At 35.0% G+C, this 27,109-nt stretch overlaps 1 protein-coding gene and 1 long non-coding RNA gene across 3 annotated transcripts in view; both read right to left on the reverse strand.

Annotated features, from left to right (window-relative positions):
• The window catches only part of LOC131077982 (uncharacterized), a 48,046-nt gene extending 37,320 nt beyond the window's left edge, over window positions 1-10,726 (reverse strand). Inside the window, exons 1-3 of the long non-coding RNA XR_009372488.1 lie at window positions 10,591-10,726; window positions 10,324-10,402; window positions 8,097-8,148 (exon numbers count right to left, since the gene is read on the reverse strand). This is a non-coding gene — a long non-coding RNA (uncharacterized LOC131077982). The remainder of the gene's footprint in view (window positions 1-8,096; window positions 8,149-10,323; window positions 10,403-10,590) is intronic.
• A 3,677-nt stretch (window positions 10,727-14,403) lies between these two features.
• The window catches only part of LOC131077984 (uncharacterized), a 49,263-nt gene continuing 36,557 nt past the window's right edge, over window positions 14,404-27,109 (reverse strand). For both annotated transcript variants that reach the window (XM_058015594.2, XM_058015593.2), the window contains 2 exons: window positions 14,978-15,037; window positions 14,404-14,827 (listed from right to left, as the gene is read on the reverse strand). In XM_058015594.2, the coding sequence (XP_057871577.2) occupies window positions 14,579-14,827; window positions 14,978-15,037 (309 nt within the window). In that variant the 3' untranslated portion in view covers window positions 14,404-14,578. The remainder of the gene's footprint in view (window positions 14,828-14,977; window positions 15,038-27,109) is intronic.

Below are 27,109 nucleotides of genomic sequence, written 5' to 3' on the forward strand. Positions count from 1 at the left end.
TCCTATGACAGGATCATGGTCATTTTCTCAATAAGGCCTTGATTTGGTAGGAAAGATAAATCCCTCATCTTCTAATGGACATAAGATTATTCTGACTGCTACTGAATATTTCACTAAATGGATTGAAGCAGTGCCTCTAACAACAGTGACAGGAAAACAAATAACATCATTCATTTTGAATTATATAATTTGTCGATATGGAGTTCCTATGACCATTATCACTGATAATGGAAGACCATTAATCAAGATGTGAAGGAGCTATGTGAACAATTTCATATCCTACATAGGTTTTCTACTCCATATTATTCACAAGGAAATGGTCAAGTTGAGGCATCAAACAAAACTATCTTGAAAATTTTAAAGAAAACAGTCAATGAAGCTAGAAAAGATTGGCACATTCAGCTAAATCCTACTCTATGGGCATACCGAACCAGCATCTGCAATCCAAAAGGGGCAACTCCATATTGTTTGGTCTATGGATCAGAAGCCAAGTAACCTATAGAAGTAGAGATACCTTCTCTACGAGTATCCTTGAAAGGTCTTATACCAGAAGAAGAACAACGAGTCTCTCGACTCCGAGAACTTGAACTGATTCAGGAACGTCGCCAAAATGCAACAAATCATTTGAAAGTATATCAACAAAGAATGGCAAGAATTTATAACCATAGAGTCAAGCCACACATTTTTCAGATTGGAGATATAGTTCTAAGGGAGAATCCAAGAAATCAGCAAGACCGAGAAAAGAAGGGAAAATTTGAACCAAATTGGCTAGGACCTTTTGTCATAGTAGCAACATATGGATCAGGAGCATACAAGTTATCTACCCCTGAAGGTGATTGGTTTGATGAACCTATCAATTCTATTCTCTCAAGAAATTCTATGCTTGAGATATAAAGTCCTGGAAAAAATCAATAAAAAGCATATAAAGTCCTAAAGAAATAAGCAAAAAGCAAAAAAGCAGAAAATCCCTAAAAAACATAAAACAAAAATTAAAAAAAAGAGAAAAATGCAATAAATTTAGATGGTGAAAACCTGGTAAATAGGCGCTATCTAAAAAGTGAATTCCTCCATCTATTAGATCGCTTTGCACACCTATCCACTCCATCATATTGCATCTATCGCTTTCATCTATCTTAGCTTATCCATTCCATCTTTCACATCTATTGCTTTGAACCATTTCGCAGGACATATGCCACTTACCAATAATTATCAATCTTTGACACTCTTGTCACAGTTACTATCTTAGATCTTATTAGAATCAATCAATCTGCATTTGTAGCTCGCCATGGTTTGTATCTTGATCAATTCATATATCCATAATAAAGTTTTGTTTCCGCTAGGGGAAAAATCCTAATTCCTTTTGCTAAAGTGATCTTTTAAATCTTTGAAAATCCAAAACATTCGGAAAACTTAGAAAAAACCAAAAACACCTAGGGCTTTGAAACAGATGATGAGCAACAAAGCAATGAAGATCAAGGCGTCTTATAATAACTAAATTGTGAAACTCTGAAACCGAAGAATCAACCAGCAAGTAATAAAGGATTATCAAACATAATTCATCAAGATGATTACGTCAGTTAATGACCATAAGAACATGAGAATGACATACAAGTTTCAGTGTTTATATCTTGATTTTATTGCTAATCATGTACTTTATGCGACTCAAAGATGTCCATGACTAGAGAAGCTATGATAAGGCATGATTATTTTTCTTTGATTATTGTCTGTGGTTTATCTCTTATTAAGGCATGTACTTGTCTCAGGATATGATCGGCAAAAGATCAAGGAGGACGTTCCAAGTCATGCATGAAAGGAGATAATCCTTGTCTATTCTGCAAGCAATACTCGGGTCAACTTGATTCATTTTATCAAGTTTCTTGTAATAACTCGCTATATCAAAATCCATGTAAGAAAGACTCATATCATCTTGAATCTTTATGTCAAGTTGCTTGTATTTTCTTACAACATTTTAAAGCTCAATGATGAAATCAAGCACTGTTACAAGATAGCATATGAAGAATGGCAATATAATCTTTAGTTAAATCATTTTAGATTAGTTCATTATTTATCTGCATTATAAGCATTCATTGTCAGTTGCATTATAAGCATATCATTTCATTAAGAGATCAACGGTCATAAATAAAGATTGAGTATGCTTGGACAAACAAAAACAATTTGCATTTGATCATCGTAGGTGCATTCATCTTTAGAATCATTTCAAATCATTTAGTTGCATTTCAAAAATTGCATTAGTTTGCATTCAATTAAGTGCATTTCATTAACCATGTAGTGTATCATCATTATTATTTGCATTATCATTAAAAGTTCATTAAAGATCATTTAGTTGCATCTTTGCACTTAGATTCATTCATCATTATAAGCATTTATCATTATAAGTTTGATTAAACATAGCATTCATAATCATCATCACTATAAAACATTTGCATTTTCATATCATTTTCATTTGCATCATTTCATTCATATCATTTAAGTTAGTAATCATTTTCATTTGCATCCATTGTCATCAAAAACAAAAATCAAAAACATTTATCATTGCATCATATAGATCATTATCATAAGGAAAAGAAAGACAAAAATCATTATCCATGTAATCCATGCATAATAAAAATCATCATATAGATCATCCATGTAATCATTGCATAATCAAAATCATCATCATATAGAATAGTCTGTGTTTGCATATAAAACAATAAAAGTCCAAGTATACAATGATATCAGATAAACAATACAAGTGCCTCCAAATCAAGTCACGGTTGTCCTGTACCATTACCACCTGAATTTGTCTGTCTTTGTGGCTGTGGGCGAGAAGATTCTCCAAATACCTGTCTCCCACAATCAGCACTCCTCTGAGGAGGCCCCATGACCCCACCACTGCTAGTATCCATCAACACGGTGGTATGATAACTACCTGCTCTCTAACTCTCTGTGACTAAATCCTCATATAGTCGTCGCCAACGGGAAGTCTCCTTCCCGACCCGAACTAGTGCTCTAACAGTGTCAACTGAGACAGTGCCTAATCCAACCTGCTGAATATGATCAAGGAGACCCTGAGTATCCTGTTATCTCCTGACAGCTCTATCCCTCTCAACCATGAAAGTTTGTACCTGTGCTCGAAGCTGATCAATCTGTGCTCTAAGACTATCAATGGTATCGTGCTCTGGTGCCCCCAGTCCCCTCCTCACCACCTCCATGTCCACCTGCTGGAATCTTAGTCCGAGTAGCTCTCAGAACCCGTTGTCTAATAAGTGGAACATGATCCTCTAGATCCTCATCCTCTCCACCATGAGCTGCAATAACTCTAGGGTCTGGTTGAATCTAACCAAAATCGATGCCTCTCCCGCAACCCCCATCTAATCCAATCATCCTACCTCCTCCTGTCAATGGCAACCCTCTCGGTGATCTCATCCCTGCCCTGCCAATATCCCTCCCAATCCATCCACCATCTCTCCCACCCATAGGACGCAATCTCCCAATCCTGCCAACTAGTCCAAAAGGTCCTCCACGGACTCTCAATCGCCCTCCTCTCTATCTAGGTCTACTACCACCCCCACCACCATCTCCACCCTCATCTCCACCTCCTCTGGCGTCATGAGCAGCTCTAAGCTCTCATCTCCGTCTCCATCTCCTAATAATGAGATCATTTGAATCATCATCCTCATCTCCTGAGCTAGGAGGAAGATCTGTTGGATCAGTAATACGAGGAAATGGATGTGCTAGTATATACTGAGCATAATCTGCAGTAACACCAGGATCAAGAATGTGTAATCTCGTATCATAAGCCACTCTAAGAGTAGCAAGAAACTTTGCGTGAGCAATCTCAAAAGACAAAGAAGGTCCCCAATCTCGCCTATCTCTGTACCGCCGAGCATATATCGTGACACCAATAAGCATAGGTTGAATCATACCAAACTATCTATGAATGCGACTAATCAATTGTCGCTCAATAATGTAAGGAGTCCAACCAATAAGATATCTACTCTGCATAATAAATGGTAATGTTTGTCCATCATCCATCCACGGCTCACAATCAACATATGGTCTTCAAGTAATACTATCCAATGAATCAAGCACCCAACGCCAATACTCCATCTTACCCAGCTTATGCTAAGTAAGGATACCTGCATATAGATACACATATGGTTGCCTCTCTCCACGAACTGTATGATGGATAGGCCGAGTGATAGCAATGTGCTCCCAGCACCAGATCTGCAATAGTGTGCATCCTGTAGACAAACTAGCACTCTCATCATACACCACCTGATGAAGATCATGATATAAATATGCAAGCATACAAACACCCTAAGCATATCGAGTCCGATGCTGCATCATACTCTGAAGAATCTCACCCCATCCAACAGCAAAACCTCGCGATCGCCTATCAAGACAAATGAATCCTCCAATCAAACCAGCAAGAATCACAAGGACAGTCTCGTAATACATAACCATATCCTCCCATCCGATCTCTCCTCTAGAGATGTTCTCATCAACAAAAACGGCTTTGCAAGCCTCTGTCCCTACATGATCATGAACATCATACTGCACTAACTCGTCAATCACTAGGATGTGCAGAATCCTATAGACATTCTCAAGCATCACACTAATCTCACCCGTTGGCAGGTGGAAAGTGTTATGCTCACTATGTCATCTCTCGGCTAACGTCGTCAATAATCCCCTATTAGGGGTAATCTCAGGCATATATAATAAATGATGTAATCCACAGACATCTATATGTCTGACCTCTGCATGTGTCAGCTCTGGCACTAAATGTCGTACTGCCGAGAATTTCTTCCGACACTGGATAACATCAAGTTTCTCCTATTTACCAAGAGAATTAAATCAATCATCACTTATCTATCTATCAAATCAAAGCAATCGCTAATCTATCAAATCAATCAAATCAAACTTAAGCAACTTAAGCTATCAAATCATTTTAAAACCTATCAATCATGGTTTTCTATCAATCACTGAGTTAAATCAAAACTTTGCTATGCTCTTACATCATAAACTAAATTGGTTTCTTAGAGCTAATCTATCCAATCAAATCAAATCAATCTATCAAATGACATCAAACAATCAATCAATCAAGTACCTATTCATCTTGCATGCGCATCAAACACGTCAAATTCAATCAACACGGTGATTTTTGGCTTTTACATCTATCAAAAACATTCATTTAGAGCATATGCGCTAAAAATTTTAACAAAAGTGCTATACTCTTGAACATAAGTGTTAAACAAAGCATATGCGCTAACATTTTCAACAAAAGCGCTAACCCTAAGGACAAATGCGCGAAACTTGCAAAAGTGCTAACACACAATGCATATGCGCTAACAAACGAAACGTAAGCGCTAACATCCTTAACGTATGTGCTAACAAAATGAGCAAAAGCGCTATCATGAGCAAAAGCGTTAAACCTAAATGCATAAGCGCTAAAACTAAATGCAAATGCGCTAACCTAATATCGAAAAAATAAAAAAAATTCCAAAAACGCATTAAAAAAAAAAAAAAAAATGGTACAAGTTGCAAACAAAGCTCAAGATAAGATACATACCGAATCCTCATACTCAAGAGGTCGCTGATATCGTCGAACGCACTCAAATCGATTGTTCTTCACATGAATCACCATTTCGCCACCTCACCTAAACAATTTTCTTCACAAGCTAACAAGGATGAAATGAAATTAAAATTAACCTTGGTTAATTTTATATTTACTATTTGAAAAGGTAATTAATGTTTTTCAATGGGACAATTTAATTTGTTTTTTACAAATGAATTTAATTGACAGAACTTTTCAATTATCATGAGATCAATCATTCAAAACAATTTTTTTCAAAAATTTCACAATCAATCTCCTTAGGGGGCACACAATCAGGATTTTCATCTCCGTCAAACGCACTATCAAGACTTGATTTAATCTTTGAAACAATGTTGTCTTGACATCATTTCAAATAGGGGCAAAATGTATACACATAAAAATGGCTATGAGCAATCAAATAAATATTTTAGATTTATTTAATGTTTATTCTTCTATTAAATAGTTAATTTGAAAATATTAATTTATTTAATTCATTTCGTGTCTTTCTATTAATTAATTTAATTAAAATATTTTATTAATTAATTCATCTATCATATTCCTCTAATTAATTAAATATCTAATATTTTATTATCCTTCTAATCAATTAATTAAATATCTAATATTTAATTATCTTCTTCAATCATTTAAATATCTAATATTTAATGATTATTCTCCTATCCTATAGTCTCAAATATTAAATGATTTCCTAAATTATTTAATCCCTTTTCCAACTCGTCCTTCCATCTCCACTTCATCTTCCATTTGGCAACTCATCCATCATGTGGCAAAGGAAATTAATATTTTTTAAATATTAATTCGACATTTATCTTCGACCTCCGAATTTAATGAAATATTGTGTACATACACATATTTCAGAACCTCCTATATTCTCTCCAACATCCCTAAATCTTAGAAAGGACTTGAATCCACTTATCCTCTCATGCCTATATTTTATCCAACCATTCATAGATTCCCTCAGTCAACAACTCAGTCAAGGTGAGATGAGTGACACTTGTTTTCTCTTTCCCCTTTCTCTCAACCTTCACCTTTGCTCACAACCATCCAAATCTGCAGATCTAATCATGACCATTGATCTAGGCCACATCATCTTATCCTCTCAAAGTCTATAAAATCAGGAGTTTGAGTTGAGAAAGAGTTAAACTTCAAGTGAATTTGCAAGCCAATCATTTGTAAAACTTATGCATCTGTGAGTTTTATGCTTGAAACAATTAACATTTTAGCATAATCATTTTAGCATAGTCATTTAGCATTGCATATCATAGCATTAGTGAACTATCAGTTATCAATCCATTTTTCATATGTCATTTTGGAGGCTATCAGTGTTTGTCTGAGAGCACATCATCTGCAACCAAAAAAAGTGGAGTTAGGACACAATGAGACATAAATCATGAAGGTAATAATAGTATTTTTATTTTATATGTATTTCATGTAGTTTCATTGGTTGAATTTGGATTTCTTGTAGCATTTCCTTTGTATTTTGTGAAACTAACTTGTTACAAGTAGTATTCTGATGATGAAATTCAACTCGACACAGTTGCATTGTAGACTTAAGTGCATTCCCCTAAGTTGCACTTAAGGGGGGGTGTTGATGTAAATAATTATTTATTTTGGATGTTATTACACCTTACTTAAGTTTACTTAGGAAATGCATTTCATAGTAGTTTGGGTATGAGACACTTGTGTTTGTGTCACATTGGGATAGTGTGTAAGAGAAATTCCACCTTTTATGGTGTTGATCTTGTTACTACTTTATCATATCCACCTATTGTGGAGTGATAATTCCACCTTCGGTGGGTGATCCACCTCATGTGGAATATTTTATTGTTTCTCCTACCTACCTACCCTTGTTTTTTATTGAGTCACATGTCATGTTTGTGTGCTCACATATCCATATAATCTTGCCTATATATGCAGGCTCATATTCATTGTATGCAACAACTATTGATCAATTATTGATATAATTAATCATTTATTTATTGATCATTTATCTATTGATGAAAATACAATTTATTTTTGTCCTATATTTTGTCTATATTTTGTACTTTTCATTGAGCTCTTGATCTTGGCAAAATCTCACAATATATAATCTAATCAAAGGCAACAAACTATCATGATATTTGAAAATAAAATAAAATTTGTTTGGAGGAACAAAACTTGTTACTTTAACTGACATTTGTTCAAAAATTGAATGAAATTTAGAAGGCAAAAAAAGGGAAAAACATCTGAAATCAAAATTCAAAAGAAGTGTTTAACTTGACCAAATATAAAGCAAACAAAGCAATCACACAGGTTGAGTTGTTATTCCTTTTTTTTTTTTAGTGAAAACAAAATTAAATATATTGATAATGATCATAAACAAAAGAAACAAACAAATATAGGAAAGGAAACTCAATTCAGATTAGACCTCATAGAATGGAGCTCAATCAAGCCTATCTACCCCACATTCAAAAATGGAAAACAAAAAAGAAAGTATAGGTACCTTTCTCTTTGTCACAAATTCCCTTCTGTAGCACCTTCTAGCATGAGTTTTCCTGAAATAGGTTCTCACAACAACAGATTGATGAAAAACTATATTAAATACTTTAAATAGATTTTTGGAATATTGAAACCACCTATAAGAGAAAAAAATCTTATGATTGGTTGTCTATTACATATCACAGCGTTTACACAATAAACCAAAAGCAATAAATTAAATCAAATCTTTTATGTCCATTCGTATCTTTATTGTGTGGTTTTGTTCAAATGTGTTGTCTTCTTGAAAAAGAAAAAGATCTTTAAATTTGATTTGCAATTGATATTTTCAGCCCACTTAAATACTTGTGACATGAATATTATCTATTATACTATGTATTCTTATTTTTAAATCTTTTCCAATACAACAACTAATTCCATTGGGAATAGCTTTATAAGTTGTCCTATTGCATATTTTAATGCCAGTGTTGAAAAAATGACCAAATTATTAATTGCTTCTAAAAACAACAAATGGTCCACGTATCACAATGTGACACTATTCAAGACTATTGCAAAATGGTAACATTATTTGTCCACATTTTAAAATTAATCAATAGTACAATAAAATTGCAAAAAAAATGGACAAAACAATTCAAACACTACTATGAATGAATAAAATACAAATAAAAGAAATTTAGAAATATTTGAAAAATGAATAAAAATATAAGAAAAAAATTGGTATATTTTAATTCTGGATGCTTTTAGACTTAATTGAACTCGGTGAATGCATTAATATTTGTCTGCCGGCACGAACTAAAAATCACCTTAAATGTAAATTCGTTTTATATTCTAATCTTTAAAAAATTATGTCTATACAAATTTCAAAGTACCACATTTGACCAATACTTTCTACCTTATAGCTTTCGACTCTGACAGGTCTCACATTTTGCTTATCCATACTAGTTTGACTGCATTGACTCAGACTTGACAGCATTGGATTATTCATGTCTTGTTATTTGGACAGAGTATTGTTGGGCTTCTGTTTTCACTTTATAAAAATGGTTTTAACACAATGCATAAAAACTTTGAAGTTCTTTTATGGATAACCGGGTCAAATTCAAGTTACCAACTAATTTACCCCAATAGCAGATATGGCATCCCACACGCTAAGTATGGCAAATATTCTGCCAGGTTAAAATAGGAAGAAGCAAAATCTCAATTTATCTAGTGCAAAAAATTCTCTAGCTCTCCGTTACTCGGAATCAAGCCTGGAATTTGACAGGCTATATGGCCGTTTTTGCACTTTTAGACCGTATATTACAACTAATAAAATTAGTGGACCGTATCGACATGCTATTTTTTCCACAAACCGTATATATGACACATAAAATTATTAATAAGCCGTAAAATATTATAATAGGTAATATATATTGATATATATTATTTTACAATGTTTATTATAAATATATGAATTTATTTAGAATATTTTTAAATGGTATGATTAAGATATAATTATTTCTAATTTTATATTATTTTTATATGAATTTTTAGTATGTTTTTCTTATATAAATTTAGAAACTTTGTCAATTTAGTTTTTAATATTTTTTAAAGATTGTCTTAAATATCAATATAGAAACTTCTAACAATTGAAATGATAAGATATAATCATTTCTAATTTTTTTAAATATTGTAATAAAAAAATCTAAAATGGTTTCTATTTTTATAATACAAAACTTTTGGGTTGAATTTAGAAACTTACAAGTAAATTTAAAATTTTTTAAGTGCATTACTAATTTATCATTGTTTTTCAAAGTTTTACTTTTTTTTATGGAATTATTTCTTTTCACCTCAATTGAATTTTATTGGAATTTCAATTCTATGAAGCTTAAAGAATTTATATTAAACTATTCACAAATTAAAAAAAAATTGACACTTTAACATTTTTTAAAAAACGTAAAATGAAAGACATTAAAATTACTAAACCGTCATAAAAAATTATATGACAGGTAGGGGTGGCCGTCAAATTCCAAGCCTGCTCGGAATTAAATTTATTAAATTTGGCTGAAAAAAAGGTACAAATTTTAGAATATAAAAATATATTACTTAAATTGGGAAAAAAACCTACAGCCCTACTTAGTCGAGGAAAAATTATTAATTCTAAGCAGAAATCGAAAAATCTCCACTTCTGTGATTTCCACCAGATCTTCTAATTCAAAGATTTTCTTTAATCTAACTTTTTAGACAGTTTTGCTTACCGATCTTTCCAATTCCGTCCATTCTAATCAGAAAATCGAGCAATTTTCCATCGTACTTTGTGATACACATTTGCGGCACCTACAAATTCAACCGACAAATCATCATAAATATTACACTCCCACAAGATCATTTGCTTACCTGATAATTTCACCGTTACTTAAGCTGGGATAAGAAAATATCAGAAAAAAATCATCCCGGAGAACGAAATAAGTAAACTAAAACCCTAACTATACACAGAAATACAACTCATCAGATCATTTGCTTACCTGATACTTTCACCATTACTTAAGCTGTGATAAGAAAACATCAGCAGTAAATCATCCAGAGGAAAGAAATAAGTAAACTGGAAAACCCTAACTATAGACATAAGAAACCCTAAAATCGAAATGAAAAATAAGTGGGAGTTTTATTTGGGCAAGCTAACAAAAATGTATTGTACCATGTTCTTGCTTATGATTGTTGTATATATCAGTTATTGTTATATTTGAACATAATCAATCTTTGTAATGTATATTGTGATATTTATGAATATAGATTCATAAATCTAATGGAATAAGGTTTGTAAATTTCATTCAATTTATGGTTCTTAGATGTCAAATGTCTCACTAGGTCAGAAAAAATACAAAATCATTTTTTATTGTTTTTTAAATATTAAAAAAAAATTATATATTATATATATTTTATAATTGTCTACTTCTAGCAAAAATTATCATCTATTTTGCATCCAAGTCAAAAAATAATAATTCTTATTAGACCCAAAATATAAAGATATTTATAAAAATGACTTTGATTTGTTGTAGATATAATAATAATTCTTATTAGACCCAAAATATAAAGATATTTATAAAAATGACTTTGATTTGTTGTAGATATATTATTGTAGGAGTATGGATCACTTACCTAAGTGGCACCTCTACTATCCAATGTTGAATCTCATTAGTCTAGTAATCACCATTGTTATTCATGATTTTCATATAAAATTCATTTCCATTCTGATTCACCAAGACCATATGGCAATGAAGGGGTTGAGAATCATGCAATATTTTAGAAGGCTTCAAGGACATAGTGAAATGAAAATGTAGAGACACATTTTGGAGAGATTTAGAGAGACCCTATAAAATATCATTCCAATACAAAAATATGCTCTTTAGTAAAAGCATAGAACTATAATAAAATTCAAACAACAATTTTACTCTATAAACAAATTAAGATGCAAAATCCACTTTTCATTTATAGTACAAAAAAACATTTTTAAAGCTAAACATAGATATGTTAAATAAATTTGATTTCACACTTAACTGAAAAGAGTTTATTATTATGAACCTCAACAAATGTAAATAAAGCAACAAGTCAATTAAAGATTCAAAATCATAACATTTTGTAGTATAAAGTTATGAAAAACAAAAACACGAGCTATGAGAAACTTTATATTCAGATTTATTTTATTTTTAACTATATTCCGAAAACTTCACCCAAAATATGCATTCATTTTCAGAAAAATAAATTAATGTGACGAATATGATGATACTTTGAACAATTAAATACTAGTTTAGGATAACATTTATAATGGGGGTTAAGTTAGTTAGCTTTATAACTAATGTGAATAAATAATTATGATATCGTATTAAAACATTTTTTAGGATTAAAATCCTAAATGAATGCTTTCTACCTATACCTTGCACTGGAATAAAAAAAAATTGTCAACTATTTTGTGGGTCGATCTTGTGAATACGATTTGGTACAATATGCACTCATTCTTTCTGATTTGTTTAAGGCTTTTCTTTACACTAACTATTAAAGATTGATGATATTTAAAAGTACCTTTGGGAAATTGTTGGATATCAATGGTTATGTTCTCGGTTTCCCTCCTTGATTGTATTTCTTTATATTCATAGAAATGATTGAAGATAACACTTTAAAGCCATGCAAATATTTCATATTGATAAAGTAGATTTGGGTTCCTAGTAATAGATCTCAAATAAATCACACTAGTTGTCATAATGTCTATTGGCCAAAATAACATCAAAAAGAAATTGCACGGTAATACCAACTCTAGTTTGTATTGTCCATTATTAACAATTTGTGTTTGAAGTCTTGATGTTTTGCAAAATATATAAATGGTTAAAGAGGTAATACCAACTCTAGTTTGTATTGTTCATCATTAACAATTTGTGTTTGAAGTCATGATGCTTTGCAAAATATATAAATGGTTAAAGGGGTGAAGGTTTCTATTGCTAGGAAAATCCACTTCATAATCGAGACATTCTTTTTTATTACATTTGTAGAATTGCAATTTGTATAGCCCACACTTTTGCACTTATTGCTTTTGAAAAATAAAACATATTCCAAGATCACAATTTTCCATCATAATGTAATTATACCAAAAATATTTAAAACTAATATAAAATTAATATACCTTAAAATACTATGTAAAACACAAAACCCTTATTGAAATATTTTTTAAAAAAATGTATTCATATTAATACTCCCTCAAACATCTTTGCTCTTTTTACACGGTTCACAAACTTACAATTGCAAGGCAAAGATTAATTACTAAAATTAATACCAAACTCATAGAAATTTGCATCACAAAAACCAAAAATAACATATTTTGCACTCATGATTGTTCTTAGTGGAATATATTTGAAATGTTTGCCTTTGTAGTAGTTTTCAGTTAAATACCCTTTACAAATTTTATGTCCCCTTCTCAAGCATAAGTCTAATGAAGACTCTTAGGTCATTATTATATTTTGTGGTGCAAAGAAAATAATTTAATTATTTAATTTGACAAATTAAATTTGACAAAATAAGTTCTTTGACTTATATTCATTAAAACAATATTATCTTTAATTATTTAAAGCAATATTATCTTTAATTATTTAAGACCTTTTGGATTAGACCAAACAATTGAATCATTGAAAAACATAGATAATAGTCACAAATTCAAGCCTCATTTCAAATGTTATGTCCAAATGAGGGAGCATTCGAGGTAGGACCGCGAATTTATAGGATCAATCCTAATGATCATTGATTCTATTGACAAAACAATGTTTTTTCATTTTTAAAGAACCAAAAGTGACTATAAGAACAGAGAACAAATTCAAAAATAAAGCTTAGAGAGAAAAAGAAGCAAAACTATTAGCTAATACTATTTTTCCTCGAAGAGTTTTTATGAGTTAAAAAATGAAGAAGATTACCAATTCAATGATTTTTCTTCGCAAAATAATAATTTATTGTTTGGTATATTATTTTCTTTTTTTAAATATTACCAATCTTTGTTGTTCCAACAGGAAAAAAAATCGCTGCTTGATATATCTTGCCATCTGTATATCTACTAAGCTGACAGTACCAATTTGGGAAGGCTGTTAAGATTTGTAAATAGCATTTATTTTCAGACATCAATTTCAAAGATACATCTGCACTTCCAATTTAATATTTTAGAAGTTGATTTTTGTTTTGCAAGTTTAGAATGCTATACCGCTACAATATTAAGATATCATTTCTTTTCAGTTTTATATTTCTAATGCTAATATGTGCGGTTCACTGCCAGATTGAAATTTTGCACCTTGTTCTGGAAAGCTTTCTGCCAGAACTAGCTTTGGTTATTTCCATTTTCAGTTCTATTTAATCTGAAAAGCTTACTGTCAAAAATAAATACCTAATTAGCTCTAGATCTTTCATATCAATTGCTATATTGAGTTGTACGACTTGCAACCAAGAAACTTTTTCTATAATAATCAAGTTAACTCCTTTAACCATATACTCTCACCTTCCCTATATCAGAATCTTGGTGATCAAAAGGCGTTTTGGTTTATGCATTGTCTATTGTGAAATTGCAAAAATAGTAAAAAAATCAATTCGGAACATTACAACGAACATGCAATTGTAAGAATGCTTAGCAAACATGATACTAAAATCACAAGCATGTCTTACAAAAAGAAACCAGAAAATACTTCTCTAATATTGCGCTCTTTGCAAGCTTGCAATGAAAAGAGAAAAAGATAAACAACAAAATTTAAGGATAAAATCACAAGCATTTACCCTACACCTCACAAAAACCAAAATGACATACCACCTACTTGAGAAGATCAAAGAGATTTTCAAAATAGAATCATTTACTAGCAAGAGCCTTGTAATCCTCTATATTTAAACTGTCGAATAGATATTGACATAATGCTGTATTGCCTTATCGATCGACAAGATGGCTTTCCTCTTTAGCCCACATCCAAGATTTTAAGACCCTCTCATTTTTGTTCATCTTTTTCCCAAGTCTGGGATATCCAAATCCTCATTCAGGACTGGCGCTTCAATTTCAGAAACATCTTCTAGTTCGTCAGCATTTTCAGCATAAGTATCATATCTATAATCTTCATCAAGATCCTCCATAGTTTTACCAAATGCAAATGGCTTCTTTCCCATCAGAGTAAATGGCAATAACCCAAAAGCACGAGCTGTCTTAATCTCACGAACAAGCTTCCTCTGAGCCTTTGCGCTAATATTAAACTGCAAATTCTCAAATCAACCAACGTAAGATCAAATGCAGGGATGATACTATTTGAGACATCATCTGGGTTTCCCTTACAACAAGCTAGACAATTACAGTATTGGATACTAGTACATGTTGATAAATTACATGTGACAGATTTCACTTACCTTCTTTCGCGGCCAAAGGATTCCAGCCTCTGTGATAAAATTTTGAAGGAATCTAGCATTCTGCACCAGTCAACGACTATAATACGTCATGGAACATGAAATTTTACTTCTAAGCTCAACAATGCATGAACACAAAATTTGTACATCATTCAATGTTTATGTTCATTCAATTAGGGACCAAGACATGCACAGGAAATAGTCTGCAGATATGAATGAAAATATTTTTTAATAAATTAAAAATGAAAACGTTAATACATGCAATTCTCAAGGTTGTAAATTACTGGGACTGATACTTGACAAACTCCCTGACTCATTGCCTTTGTTGGATAGTTCTTAAGTCATAAATAACTACTTATGGCCCTTATAGAAGGAACTTAACACCAATCCAGATCATTTTGACTAATATGATTACTAAATACATCTATTTCTTATAACTAATTAATTCTATTTATATCACAAAACATCATATTCATTTCATGTACACAAGAAGCTTTTAACAGAATATTTGTCATTGATGTCAAGTTCAGTTGTTGAGGTTCAAAGATTGAATTAAAATTTCAGTTGAGCTGCTTGCCTATCTGGTTGAGCTGCTTGCCTGCTTGGTTGAGCTGGATGCCTGCTAGCTTGAGCTTCTTACTTGTTTGGTTCTATTGGTTTCCTGTCTACTTGATCTACTCGGTTGTCTATTCCAACTTGTTGTTGGTCTACTTCAGCTGCTTGAGTGTTTGGTTAAGCTACCTAAGTGTTAGCTTGAGCTATTTTGTTGTCAACTTAAGCTAATTTGGTGTCCACATCCTGTTTACTTTTGCCATGTCAGAATTTGTGATTTTTAAAAGGGTCAATGCTCTTGAAACCAGTGTGTTTTAACTCAAAAAAAAAAATTAATTGTGTAATTTACATGTGCCTTAGTGAAGGCATTGGTGGCTTGTTTCAAACATTTGTCATAAGCAATGGCCGTTTCAAGTGTTACGTGTGGTTGGTGTAATCTTTCCATAAGCACATGGAAATGGGTCTTGGGCATTTACGTTTAAAAATCGTGGAGGCCAATTGTTTTATAAGTTGTGCCTTGAAGCTGATGTAAAACCCCTTTTTTTGGCATCGCGTAAGTGGATTGATAGAAAATGGAAAACATTACTCTTGTTGCTGTGTGTATCTACATGCCCTGAGAATGTCCATTTTGATATGGATTGAATATAACAAAACAGTCAAAGTTTTTGGTCATATCACAGCTGTTAATAAACGTAAAAACAATTTCTAGATTTGAGTGTTTCAATTCTTACTTGTGCGTTGTGGTAATGAAACGAACTTAGCAGAAAAGAGAATCATTTCTGTGCGCAGGTAGAAGATATGTTTTCTTTTTGCAGACTCAGGTGTTCGCTGCTATCGGGCTTTGACAGGATTTTCGTGGCAGAGATGTAGCATCATTTCTTTGCGTGAGTTGGTTGGGAAATTTATCAGCCAAAAACAAGAAAAATAAAGTATCGTTTTTTTTTCAAAAAGGTGTGCGAAAACTTAATGGGAGAGTATTGTATCTGTTCTTTTGTAGTGCACAGTAATAAAAAACTCAATGAACTGTGGTGAAAATGAAATCGGGTGAAAAACAAGATGTACAGATTGAATCGTATTCTGGTTTCTGTGTGGTTTTGATGGATAGAAGTCAAAAAAAATACATCTTGACTCATATACAGCTTTTTTCTAAAATGATATGAAATGTATTGGGGACTGCGGGTATGGAATTCAAAAATGATATTGCTACAAGTTAGAGTTTTGTGACTGTATGCAGTTTGGTGGAGAAACATAAAAAACGATGCTGCTGAAAGGAATTCAATTGCATGCTGTTGTCCGTATTATTATCTTTTGGTGTCTTATTTGACACAATGTTGATGTCGCCCGACGGTTATAGTACAATACGTCTGTGAAGAAGGCTGGGAGTTGTACAGAATGTTGTAAGAAGTCAAGACTGTGTTCAGCTGGGTGATGAATGAAAAAGAAGCACATAAATTGTTTTATGGGTGAAGCGGTTAAAAAAAAATTTGAAAGGGAAAGGAGTGTGTTTTGTGTTCAAAAGATTAATGAGGGATACACACAAATCTCAACAGCAGATTCTAAGAAGATTGTTGAGTTCTGAGCATATGGTGTAAAGTTCTGTTCTACATACCTATGCATTTGAGTTAGTGGAACCTGAAGTTGGTGCTTCAGCTGATCAGAGTTGGTGCTTTTTGAGAGTCGGTGCTCTCTGTGAGTTGGTGCTCACCTTCGTAATTTTGGGTTGGCACCCATTTGTTTATGAAAGCTACTTTGTGCCATGTTTTTTTCCTGAAAGGGTTTTCCATGAGAAAATCTGTGTTTGTGTCATGATGCTTGCTCTCTTTAAGTTTTATATGGTTTCATGTTGTCAAAAAATTTAAAATACTGATTCACCCCCCCCGCCCCTCAGTATTTTCTGTGTGCTCTTCATATATAAAATCATATACAGAAATAGTAGTCATTTTATTACTTTCAAGACCACCAAATTTATTACTCATTCATTCAAAATGTTTTTAAGGGGCATCAAACACACGTGGTTACAGAAATCCCTAGTGATATTGGTGGATAGATCTACAAGATGCCTTCCTACACAATGCAACCATAGAATCTCACAACTCCTGTTAATACAATGTAGAGAATCAACAACTCACCACGGTTAACACTCCAAGGGCAGATGTGCATCACCAATTTTCTCTTCATGTCTGATAGAGCTTCAGTTCTGGAAGTTTGGGAGAAGCATTAAGAGTATCTTGACTCCTACCAAGATCATTCGGCAGGGCAATTTTATCCCATGCAAATCTCCCAAGGGTATCATTAGACCCTGTATTGGTTTGTTTGTGATGATTGATGAGGATGTTAAACCTTACTACCCTTGAAGCTGATGCACCATAAAGCATTGTTTCAGTTACATTATTTTTGGTCCTATTGGTGGATCTATATTGCAAGAGCCTTCCTTTGACAAGATTGACCTGTATCATATTTCTTTGTTTGCTTTGACTTGCCTAGGGTTTACCCATTCCGGTCTTTTTTTAAGCTATTTTGCTTCCTTGCTTTAGAGTTATTCTTTAAGTCTAGCTGTTAGAGTTCATTATAAGTCTCGATTAGCTATTTTAACTTGTACTTTTAAGTTCTGATGCAGCAGCATCCCTGGCTAAGTTACAATTCTGTGTCAACCAAAATATATCTAGTTGTATCCTTGTTTGTTTTCTTTTAATGTCATCTTTATCTTCTAGGGTAGGTATTTTCCTGTCTCTATTCTCTCATCTTCTCTGCAATCTGATTTCTTTTCCCTTTTTAATTTTCAGTTTGTAGGTTGGGTTCTGGTTCTGTCTGCAATGCAAGGTCAACGATGGTTTAAAATCCAAATGCCTTGTTTTTCCCTTGTTTAGTTTCCTTCATCGGTCCAGACTCCAAACTTTATTCACCATACCACATGTGGCTATCACATATGGTTGTTACACTTGGAAAAGCTTCATTTCCCCTATTTCACTTTTGAACCAATCTGGGAGTTAAATGTCTTTTAACCTTTTTTCCTACATCCAATTGAAATTCTGTAAGCTTTTCCTTGTTCCCTTGTCTTTCGTCCATATTGCATCCTTGACCTGAGCCAGAATCAATTTCAATAGTCTTGGTTGCATCCATTCTTGTATCATCCCATTTTCACTTAGTTTTAACTTTTACCATTTGTATTCCCTGTTGCTCCAAACTTGCCAATTTGCTGATTCAAAATCAATACTGGATTTTAATCCTTGTGAAGTCTATATCCCCTTGGACTTAACGTTTTTGTTCTCTGTCAGACACCAAAGTGAAGAAAGTCGGATACAAGAAAACCTTCCAGTCTGCTTCACAGACTCAATCAGTTTTCCAAGTTTGATTCCAAATGAGAAACAACACCAAATGGAATGAGATTTCAGGTCCCTAGGGCCACTGATACCAAATTTTCCAGTTTTAATCCTCTATATCCCAATTAAGCCTATCTTGCAACCAAAAGTGAAATGGAGGATAATTTCAGATTCACAGCTTGCCATGAGATGGGCTCGCTGCTGTTTGCCCATGAGGATCCCAGGGACTTCAGGTTAGTAACAAAGCCCCATGTTTCCCAAACAAGCCACAACAGCATATGAATGTGGACACTCAATTTTCCAAGTTGGCTGTTGAGAAAGAAATCTTATGGCTACTCAACCTTTTCTCTCTACGAAGGAAGCCATGGGCAATTTACTTTGAGATGATCCAATTGCCAACAGAATTTGAATAAACCAGAGAATCAAATCCAATTGCATTTATCAGGCATGGTGGAATCCAAAGATAGGATTATTCTCCTGAGTTTTGCATTTAATAAAAGGTATGGAAATGTTGGAATGTGTGTGTTCAATCGGCTTCAAGACCATTTCCAAATCAGATTTCTAAGAATGCAATCAGATTATTTCCACTTTGTGTCAAAAATGGAATCACTATTTCCCATTCTTCCTCATACTATCCACAAGGAAATGGACAGGTAGATTCAAGCAATAAAAACTTAATGAAGATTATTGAGAATGCTTGGTCAAAATAAGAAGCCCTTGAATTCTAAATCGAGGCTTGCCGTTTGGGCAGATAGGGTGACGTCGAAGAAGTCCACTGTTAAGTTACTATTTGAATTAGTGTATGGAACTGAGGTTGTACTGCCTATGAACAATTTGTACCTGTATACAAGTTCATGAATGTGATGAGGAAATGGACAATGCCATGACCTATAGGTAAATGAACTAAAAACTTGATGAAAGAAGGTAAACTTAGATGTTGAATCTTATGCACCAAGAACAAATGAAGCATTTGTGTGATAAGAATACAAGTACTAGAAAATTTGATATTGGAGACAAAGTCCGTGTATGGAACACTAGAGTACAGGATAAAAGTAAACATGGAAAATTGGAGTCTCTATGACCAAGTCCCTATTGAGTGGAGAATAAACATAGGGAGGATTCATACTTCCTCAAAAGTTTGACAAATTGTAATGTTCCATTCTCAGGCCTAATCAATTATTGTGGTGGTTAGAGGACTCTGGTATTATTGGAGAGCTCGATAGCTTTCTTGGCTTCCGTTAGAAATGTGGTGCTCAATTGATGTTCTAGATTAATGTGACGCTCTTTGAAGTGTTTTTAACCCTCTGGGTTGTTCTCCACACTTCTTGAATAGGTCACCTATTTTTATAAGTTCCCGTTTTAGCACCCAACATCTTCCCTCAGCTTCAATTACCTTATGGCGTGACCAGTTTCAATTTTCAATGCCTTGGTGGTGCTTTCCATAATTTGTTTGGGAATATTTAAAATATGCACTATAGTTTAATGTTAAAGTTTATTTATTTTACTTCAAAGTTATATTTATAAAATAGTGTTGTCCCTTCAAGTGGCGCCTAAGGGGGGCTTGCACATAAGTTAATATTATCAGATTTCCACAATCCATGCTAATGAAATTCAGTTGCTTCTAAATTTGATTGTGTGACTTTTTTTAGCATCAACATTTCGGATCACACTCTGATCCATCATTAGGATGTTTAGAGAATGCCAGGATATGAAAGATAGTAAATTGTTTGTTGCAGACTTAAGATACAACCTAGGACATTCTTTAAACATCCTGCCATTCTCTATCAAACAGTTTACTATCTTTCATATCCTGGCATTCTCTAAACATCCTGATGATGGATCACACAGTGTGATCCGAAACGTTGATGCTAAAAAAAGTCACACAATCAAATCCAGAAGCTACTCAATTTCATTTGCATATAAGTTGTTTTTTAAATATTCAAAATGCCCATCAGAGGGAAAATGAATAATTTTGAGTTTAAAGTTGCCCTTTTTCCCCTCCCACTATATAAGAAGGATTTGGGCTCTCATTTGGATTATTGTCGGTGTGAATGGAGAGTTCTCCCAAAGATTCATCGAGAACGAAAACCCTCATCAAATCACTCATTTTGGATCTCAAAAATAGTCCCTAGCTGGTAGTGTGGTTTCACATAGGAATCACCTTGCTTTCACAAAATTTTGCAATTCGAGGTTTCAAAAAAAAAGAAAATATTCAAGGTATTTTGATTGCAGATTTGTGGGTTTGCTTTTGGTGTATTCGCAATGATTTTTGTGTTGCTTTCTGGTGGTGTTTCAAGGATTCTATCTCCTGGCCGTACAACTCATTCAGAGCAACTCGAACCTCTTGGGTTGCTAATTTGGGACATCGAATGGTCACAAAATTGTCTGAGATTGATAAATAGGAATCCTTCAGGCTAGGTGATCAGGTTAGGACTGTTTGTTGGGAGTGATGTTGCAGATTTGAATTTATTTGGAAGGGTCAACCCTCCTTTGCAGGCCGTATAAGTACCTTGGGCTAGCGTGTGAGTTCCATGAAGACCAACATCTGGGTTTCGGATGATTTATCACAATGAAATGTGGTGCCTAGTTCCTTGTTTAAGATTGCAGGTGATCTGGCACTGTTTCAGCATCATATGAGAAAGATATGAATTTATTTGCATATCAACACTGCTGGATTCTAGTACTACTTTGCTCTTATTGACTTATATCTTCTTTCAGCAGTTCCCTTAGTCTTTTGTCTGAGTTTTGGAGGCTTATAGATGCCACTGGGATAGATTGGTGCAAATTTGTGTCCTGGAAGGGTGATCTATGCTTGTAGGTGATTGTTATTGAGAGTATTCCTTGCTGTTTGGGACTACAGCATTCCATTATCTGTGATGTCCCCATCCAAACAATCAAAACATGATGAGGCCCGCTCTAAAATAAAATTTGATAATAAATAATAATACAATTAAAATATAAAATATATATATATAACCAAATAAATGAATAGAATTAACTAAATAAAATCTTAATGATAATAATAAACAAGATTTAATATATAATTTATATTTATTAAATATTAATATTTATCAAATAATAATATAAATTTTACAGTCTTATATTATTGAGAAAATAACAAATATAATAATAAATAAACTTAAAGGGGGCTGCAGGTGTCAGAGATTGTCCCCTCAGCAACAGACAGTGATAATCAGCTTTAGTGTTTATTGGCAGTGATAATAAACTGCTCACTGTTATTTAAAAATTATATTGTTATGCTTTAGAGAGGTGCGATTAGTGAAATGACTATTATGCGGTATACATCCAGATTCAATATCGATCATCAGCAAGACAAGGAGATAGAAGGGATTACGGGAAATATGTAGCCCTGGTCAATACTAATACAATACAGATAAATACGTGTTACCTCCTATTTTTGCATTCATTGATTTTTCCCTGTTTTGGAATATTCATGCCGAGATAATGTGTGTCATCTTTAACATAGTCAATTTGTCTCGGCCGATGCGTCTTGATATCCAAAGTGTTCGTGTCTTTGAACCTTTTGTTTGAACCTGGCGTTTAGTTCAATAGTCCATCGGTTCATTGGTTCATTGAGTCTTTGTATATTATGTCTTAGTTGCGGCAAGTCTAACTTGTGCAGAAAGCTCATGCGAAGAATGAACTTGAACCGTTGAACCTTCATTGGTTCAAGAGTTCAAGAGTTCAATGGTTCAGCGGTTCCACATTCAAAATTGAAGCTTTGTAAAAGCGGAGGCCCAAGGAGGGAAGTGATCGGCATGAAGGGGAATATTCCAGGCATCTCAGTGATTTATTTGAAAAATCCTCACTTAAGGTGGTAATCATTTTCTTGATAAGAGATTGCGCGAAGTGTTTTGTAATAAAAGCAGGTGTCAGAAGTGTCATCTCCATCGTCTCTCAACACGAGTGAATGAGTTGTGGTAATCATGAAATCGAATTTTTAGCCATTTATATCAATTTTGTACAAAAAAGATTTGTATCTTCATGAAGAAGCTAAATTAGGAAAGGTGAAGGTTCGGCGCTAGAGGTAATTTTCTCAGAATTAGCAGACACTCAGTCGCATGAAAGGTGAGTTGAAAATCTTCGCCATCTCTGTCATTTTCGTGCTTCAAGGAAGAAATTGTTAATTCTTGTTGTAGTAGCCGTGGTGAGTGTTATTGCAGCCTATTTTAGTATTGAAAATGAGACCCGTTCCACCAAAATTAGGGTCAGAATCAGGTCTTAGTTGCTCTCTTCCAGAATTTGGGGACACGTCCCTAGCTCATGCCGATTTAGATGAATTTTTAGAAAGAGCTAAGAATCCCTCTGATCCACCCACGATGGGAAGGATTGTGGATAGTGGGTTAATAGAAGCTTCAGTTTTCCCTTCTGCTATACACTGCCCTGAGTTAGTGCTCAAGTGCATGAACAAGTATGACCCCGAACACAAATGTATCAGAAATGCAAATGGGGGTGTCCTATTGAATGTGAATAGGGAAACTGTTATGGATGTCTTTAAAATTCCCACTAAAGAGTCGTATGAAGATTGGACGATAACCACCTCGTACGGATTTTTCTCAGAAAAGAAAACCTAGTATAGAAGTGTTCTAGCCAGAAATTGGCTCTTGAAATTTCAGAAGGGTGGTTCTAGATTGCCCAAACCCTTAACCAGAGAGCATTTGATCAAAGAGGTGAGGGACATTGTCATTTTGCTGCACAAGGTGAAAGGAAGCCAGCACGTGTTTTATTGGGAAGACTGGATGTATTTTTTCATCTAGGTCATATTAGATGAGAAGCGATATATAGATTGGGCAGAGTTAATTGTTGAGAGATTGCATGATGGGCTAAGTAATTGCCTCGGAAACAAGAACTTCTATATGTCCTCATACTTGTTTTATTGTTTGGCGTGTGTCAGACCTTGGCCAGGTCTGCATCATGAGGAATGGGTTGATGGGATGAAAATTTATGATTACCATCCGCACCTTCAACTACATAAGTGTCATGAGGATTTCCAAAGAGTTCATGATGTGTTTGCAGGGAGACTGGTTTATGAACTTCAAGGAAATGTAAACAAACGAATATCTGATGAGGCTATGCAGCTAGTGAGTACATATGGAAGCTATTTCATTCAGTATCCTCGGTTCACCTATAACAAGGTTGGAGGGTTCGAAGGAGAACCATTTAAATTACCGAGGTTTGCGCTTGATCGCTTTGTGCTAATTGAACTGTGTAGGCAACTTGCTCACATCGACAAGAAGACTCTGGCCAAACAAGATTCAGGCATTTCTTTCACAATTGAACTAGGTTATTATCAGTGTTCCACAGGGACGCACCCCCCCCCTTTTTGGGTGCGTCCCCCCGTCAGAGACGTCTCGGGGACGGGGACGCGACGTCCCCCGCCGTCCCGCCACCGCCACCCAAACGCCGCCGGGACGTGGAGACGTCCCCGCGTCTCCATGTCTCCCAGGGAGACGTGGAGACGTCTGGGCGTCTCCTGGGAGACGCCCAGGCGTCTGCCACATTCCCACGCGAAAAAAGACAGTTTTTTTATTTTTTTAAGTTTTTTTATAACATGTGCCTTTTGGGGGGGGTTAAGGGGTAACCCTAATTGGACGTGGGCCCCACCCTACCCCCCAAAACAACACAAAAGCATGTTTATTTTGGATTTCACTCTCATTTTGGAAAACTGATTTTTTTTCCAGCAACTTGAAGAGGAGGAAATACTTGAAGAAGATTGATTGAAGGGGTGAGAAAAGTGACTGCAAGCGTGATAGGAGCTAGAAGCAAGAAGAAGAGGAAGAAGAAGATTCTTCTACATTTTGGAGAGATTTTTCAAGCACAAGGTAGGGTTTTTCAACTTCTTCTTGTTTTTTTTTTGTTTTACTTTCTGATTTTCATTGTTCTATGTCATTTTTGGTTTTTTTTTCCCTATTCATCTCAAGACTCAAAATGAGATTTGATGTTGAATCTTGAGGGCAAAATGATTCATCATTTTGCCCTCAAGATTCAACATCAGATCTCATTTTGAGATGAATAGGAAAAAAATTTTAAAATATATTGTTAAACAAGGCTGATTTTATTTTTATTTTTATTTTGTGAAATGCAATGTCAATTTCACAATGAGCTCCCAAGGCACGAGTGAAGATGACATGGAAATCCATTCTCATAGTGAGAATGATTCAGAATATGAACCTGAAAATGAGGGGGGTGACCATGGGGCTGATCCTGGAGCCCAATCTAGTTCTATGGCAAGTGCACCAGCTAGTACAGGTTGCCCTTCAAAGTTGTTGGCACCATATGCTAGGGGTCATTTTGATCCTAAGTCTCCTCTAAAACAGTTTGCTTCACAAATATCAGTACAAGGCACTGCATCACATTCAAGTGGGGGAACAAGGAAGTGGAAGTGCAATATTTGTGACAGAGAATGGTTCGGTATCATTAGCAGGGTGAATGCACACTTTCTGTTTTGGAGAGGAAAAGGCATGAAACATTGTAAGTTTTTGGAGGAACCCAAAAATATACAGTACAAAATTGAGTTTAACAGGCTTTGGGGGGTTCCAGATGACACAAATATTTCAATGCCTACTACTTTGTCTGCTAGGGCATCACTTCACGACAACCAGAATGTGCCAGTGCCACATACTTCTCATGCTTCGCAGGCGGGAGGAATGATGTTTGGATCTCCATCTACTTCCACTTCTACTGCTGCCAAGGCTGGGAAACGTAGGTTGCATACACCACAGAGCAACCCCATTGCTGATATGTTTAATGTGCAGCTGAGAGATGAGATAGATGAATCCATTGGCAATTTCTTCTTTGCCAATGGCATTCCATTTCATGTTACACGGTCTCCTTATTATAGGAAGATGATGGATATGGTGGCCAAGGGAGGACCATCTTATGTGCCACCAGGGGAGACGAAAATGAGGACCTCGATCTTGGATAAAAGCTATTCCAAGATCAATATTTTGATGGAGAAGATGAAGGCATGTTGGGCGGCATCGGGGTGCAGCATAGTTATGGATGGGTGGACGAACATTAGCCATCGTCCACTCATCAACGTCATGGTCACATGTGCAGAGGGCCCATACTTCCTTAGAGCAGTTGATTGTACAGGGCATCATAAAGATGCTGATTTCCAGTTTCAGGTCCTCAGGGAGGCTATTGAGGAGGTTGGGCCACAAAATGTGGTCCAAGTAGTGACAGATGCAGCCTATGTGTGTAGAGCAGCAAGGAGACTCGTTGAGGCAGCCTATAGACACATTTGGTGGACCCCATGTTGTGTGCATGCCATGAACAATGCACTCAAGGACATGGGGAAGATTGACTGGATTAGAGGAGTGGTCACCGATGCGAGAGATGTGCAGATGTTTATCTGCAACCACCACACTTCACATGCACTCTTCAAGACCTTCGCGAAGAAGGAGTTCTTGAAACCAGTTGAGACTAGATATGCATCCTATTTCATTCTCTTGAAGAGAATGATTGAGTTGCAAGAGGCATTGCAACTCATGGTTATGACTAATGAGTGGAATAGGTGGGCTGAGGCCAAGACAGAGCAGGGGAGAAGGGTGAAGGAGATAGTGAAGAGTGATGTGTTTTGGACTAATGCGAAATACATTGTCTCCATCATTTCTCCAGTATTCCAGGTGATCAGATATGGGGATGGGGATGCACCTAACCTTGGAGAGGTGTATGAGTGCATTGACTCTATGCTTGACCAAATGAGGGCTGCTGTGCAAGTGAAGGACCCCTCTCTAGCATTCTACAATGAGCAAATCCGGCCTATCATTCAGAGTAGATGGGACAAGTTGAACACTCCTTTGCATATGGCTGCCTTTGCCTTGAATCCTAAGTGGTACAAGGCTAGACCGGGTAGAATGACACCGATTGAGGATGATGAGGTGAAGGCGGGTTTCTTTAGGTGCATAGAGAAGATGTTTGATTCCAGAGATGCCGGCACAATGCGCACTGAGTGGGGAAGATTTGCCACTCTTAGAGGTTATTCAGATGCGGCAAAGATGGATATAGACACTATGGCACAGGAGGACCCACTTTTGTGGTGGACTTGTCATGGCCCGAAATCTTTGACCACCACTCTAGCCATCCGTCTGCTATCCCAGGTTTCCAGTTCTTCAGCTGCTGAGAGGAACTGGTCTACATATAGCTTCATCCACTCTCTTAAGAGGAACAGACTTACCTCTAAGAGAGCAAAGAAGCTTGTGGCTGTACACAGTGCTTTGCGTCTCATTGACCGCAAGAC

Source organism: Cryptomeria japonica, chromosome 5 (genome assembly GCF_030272615.1).
Source record: "Cryptomeria japonica chromosome 5, Sugi_1.0, whole genome shotgun sequence".
In the NCBI taxonomy this organism is placed as follows: Eukaryota; Viridiplantae; Streptophyta; class Pinopsida; order Cupressales; family Cupressaceae; genus Cryptomeria; species Cryptomeria japonica.